The 4,247-nt window shown below is 37.1% G+C and overlaps 1 protein-coding gene across 1 annotated transcript; it reads right to left on the bottom strand.

Moving 5' to 3' along the window:
• Positions 1 to 2,926: 2,926 nt before the first annotated feature.
• LOC125176728 (olfactory receptor 4A47-like) lies at positions 2,927 to 3,871 on the bottom strand. The gene has a single exon (XM_047878530.1). It carries the CDS (start codon positions 3,854 to 3,856, stop codon positions 2,927 to 2,929), a length of 930 nt encoding a protein of 309 aa, XP_047734486.1. The 5' UTR covers positions 3,857 to 3,871.
• Between the last annotated feature and the right edge of the window lie 376 nt (positions 3,872 to 4,247).

The raw sequence follows: 4,247 nt of genomic DNA, 5'->3' as shown, positions 1-4,247 counted from the left end.
ATTAACTACTGTACCCTGCCATACATAAGCTCCCCAAAACTTATCCAACTTATAACTAGAAACCTGTACCCTTTAACTAACTTTGACAAATTTCCCCCACCTGCCAGGCCCTGGAAACCACCATTCTCTTGCCTTCTATAAATTGGGTTTTTCAATACCACATATAAATGAGATGATAGAGTATCTGTCTTTCTCTGTGTGACTTATTTCACTTAGCATAATGCCCTCAAAGTCTATCACAGTGTTGCAATTGGCACGATTTTCTTCTTTTTTATACCTTAATATATTCTCTTGTATGTATATACCACTGTTCTTTTTCCATTCATCCATCAGTGGATGCTTAGATTGTTTCCATGTCTTGACTATTGTGAAAATACTGCCACAAACATGAGAGTGAAGATATCTCCTCAAGATTCTGATCATATCTTGGATATATGCACAGAAGTGGAATTTCTGGATATTACGGTAGTTCTATTTCACTTTTTGAGCAATCTCCATACTTTTCTCCAGAGTGGTTGAAAAATTTATATACCCAAAGACAGTGAACGAAGGATCCCTTTTATCTACATCCTCACCAGCAAATGTAATCTCTTCTCTTTTTGATAACACCCATCTTAACAAGTATGAGGCGATATCTCATTGTAGTTTGAATTGCATTTCCATAGTGATTAATAATATTAAGCACCCTTCCATGTTCCTATTGGTCATTTGTATGTCTTCTTTGGAAAATGTCTATTCAGATCCATTGTCTAGTTTTTAATCAGTTTTGTTTTGTTTTGTTTTGTTTTGTTTTGTTTTGTTTTTCCTATTGGTTGTATAAGTTCCTCATACAATTTGGATATTAACCCCTTGTGAGGTATAAGACTTGCAAATATTTTCCCCCATTCCATAGGTTGTCTTTTCATTTGGTCAGATGCAGTCTGGATCTAGAACTTGAGATCCTGAATTTCAAGCTGATGTCAGGATGGGATGAGATCTTAACTGGCTTAAGACTTTCTGTGCCCTCCCTCCCAAAGTCCTGAACTGCCATTTTACAAGTCTGACAAACTCACTGGAGAGACAGGCTACATGCAAGGAGAAGGAGCCAGGAGAGCCTGGTCTTCTAGCTATCCCGGCCAAGGCACCACTCACAGGAGTAAAGTCATCCAAAATACTCCCTAAAAGCCGAGGGAGCTCAGTCCATGCCACATGGAACAGAAAAATTGTTCAGTCAAGTCCTGCCAAAATTCATATGTGCTCAGATTCAGACCTGTGTGTCGCAAGATATAGCCCTGTGTGTAAATACATACAAACCTGTGTGTGATCATATCAAATACATATACATACCCATAAGCATTCATATGCATAGTCAGATACTGACCCATGCGCTGTCAGATACAGACCTCTGTGTTCATATATAGACACATCTATGAAGCTGGACGGGCATTTTTAGACTTATGGAAGTAGTGTAGTTTGGTATGAGCTTATGGACAGTATTTGGGCAATAAGTACAAACATCAACATTTAAATATGTATACCAATTGATCCAAGAATTCCACTTCTAAAAACTCATACTTACACAATTTTAATAAGACTTCATTGCAGAGCTATAGGTAACAAAAAAAATTGGGGAAAATATGGCAAAGACTGGAAACACTAATTTTACCGTATCTTCATAAAGAAGTTTTAAGCAGTATGAGCAACCTGAGAATTGGTTACATCTATAAACAGGTGTGGAAAGGACTTCAGGAGGCTGAGTAGTAAATGTAAAAGTTATACACAAGGACATAAACATGAACACATATGTTTTATTAGCAAATATTATTAATAGACCAGTTTTAGAAGCAATAACAATCTTAATACAATAACTATGTATGTAAGAAGACCTGGGACTATGTGAGGGATGGATAAAGGTATTTATATATATATATATATATATATATATATATATATATATATATATATATATATATATATTTGCAATGACATGGATGAAGCTAGAGAGTATAGTGCCAAGCAAAATAATTCAGAGAGAGAAAAATACCACATGATTTCACTCATGTGGAATTTAAGAAACAAAATAAATGAGCAAAGGGAAAAAGAGAGAGAGAGAGAGAAAGAGAAAGAGAGATACAAATCAAGATATAGACTCTTAATCATAGAGAACTGATGGTTACCAGAGGAGAAGCAGGGTTGGGTTAAAGAGGTGATGGGGATTAAGGTATGCACGTATTATGTTGAGCACCAGGTGATGAATGGAATTGCTGAATCACTACATTGCACATATGAAGCTAATAAAACACTGTGTGCTAAAGAAGAAAATCAATCCAACTAAATATAAAAATAAGAATTCGAATGAAAGTAATAAATTAAGTATAGCCAATAATTAAAAATTCATGTAACTAGGAACACCTGGGTGGCTCAGTCAGTTAAGTGTCTAACTTGGGCTCAGGTTGTGATCTCGCTATTCATGGGCTCAAGTCCCACGTGGGGCTCTAAGGTGACAGCTCAGAGCTTGAAGTCTGCTTTGGAGTCTGTGTCTCCTTCTCTTTCTGCCCCTCCCCCCCTCACTTTCCCTCTCTGTCTCTCAAAAATAAATAAAGCATTAAAATTTTTTGAAAGAAATATTAGTGGAACTACAAAAATGTCATTGGTTACTTCATTACATCTGGAGATTAAGAGTATACTTCTCATGATGAGCACTATGTATAGAATTGTTAAATCATTATATAGTGCATGTGAAACTAATATAACACTTTATATTAATTTTACATGAATAAAAAAATAAATACATAACAATTAGTGTAACTATAAAACTTTCATTGACTACTCAATTACATATTATTTATTGACTCCTACTGTAAGTGCATTTACAGTAAAACAGACGTTAACATTTGAGGAGATGGGCACAAATGTTAAATTATTTTCTTCATCGTGGATCATACACTTATCTACTGAGAGATATAACATTTCTCCTCCAGAGTTTCTTCATAGCATTCGTCATCTCAGAATTTCTCAGAGTGTAGATCAGGGGGTTCAGCATGGGGGTTATGACTGTATAAAACACACTCAATAATTTGTCAACGGGGAAGGTCTTGGCAGGTCTCATGTACATGAAAATACACGGCACGAAGAAGAAGACCACCACAGTGATGTGTGCACCACAGGTCTGGAGGGCTTTCTGCCTCCCTTCTGGACTAAGGTTCTTTAGAGAGTGCAAGATGACACCATAAGAGATGAGCAAGAGCACAAACACAATTGTGCAGATCAGTCCTCCATTGGCCACCACTAACAGGCCAATGACACGGGTGTCAGTACAGACCAGTTTCAGTAAGGGGTACATATCACAGGAAAAATGATCAATGACATTAGGACCACAGAATGGGAGCCCATAAATAGTGCTAACTTGAATTACTGAATGCATAAAACCCCCAACCCAGGACCCTACCAGGAGCACAACACACACCCACTGTCTCATGATAACCAAATAATGCAAGGGCTTACAGATGGCCACATAGCGGTCATAGGCCATCACCAGCAGAAGAAAAACCTCTGATCCACCAAAAAAGTGCTCTACAAATAGTTGGGTCATACAAGATTGGAAGGATATGGTGTTTTCCCCAAAGAACAAGTCCGAAATCAATCTGGGGGAAATGCAAGATGAATAAGTGACATCCATAAATGATAAGTTAGCAAGAAACAAGTACATAGGCGAGCCCAGGGTCTTACTGACAGTTACAGTCATGACAATGAGCAAATTGCCCACCATGGTGAAAGTATAGAAAAGCAAGAACATAACAAAAAGGACCTTCTGTTCCTTTGGATCCTGTGTGAGACCCAAGAGGACAAAGTAAGTTACATTGTTTCTTGCTTCCATCTAATCTGCATAGGAGGTGATTTCTCATGTTAGAAGCAGGAGATCTATAAAACAAGGGAAAAAACTTTTAAATGCATTATAAGAGTAATCTTTCATTGATTCATTCAATTAAAAAATGTGAAAGAGTACCTGCTTGTGTCAAATGTTTTATAGACATTGTGATTTCCAAGTTGAATAAGCCATGGTTTCCTACATTTAGTGATAGCATACATAATAACCACCAAAAAGTGACAATATAAAAACAGCCCTACAATGTGAAGGTCACAGAGTAGGAATATATCTACCAGACAGGAGTCAGTATTCCCAGAGGTGCAATGCTTTAGCTGAGTTTTAAAGGAAAAGTGGAAGGACAAGAAAAGAGGGCAAGGGAATTCCATGAAAAGGTGCATAG

Source organism: Prionailurus viverrinus, chromosome D1 (assembly GCF_022837055.1).
Source record: "Prionailurus viverrinus isolate Anna chromosome D1, UM_Priviv_1.0, whole genome shotgun sequence".
NCBI classification, from domain to species: domain Eukaryota; kingdom Metazoa; phylum Chordata; class Mammalia; order Carnivora; family Felidae; genus Prionailurus; species Prionailurus viverrinus.
The sequence above is the reverse complement of the archived record's forward strand: the minus strand, read 5'-3'. Positions and strand labels throughout refer to the sequence as shown.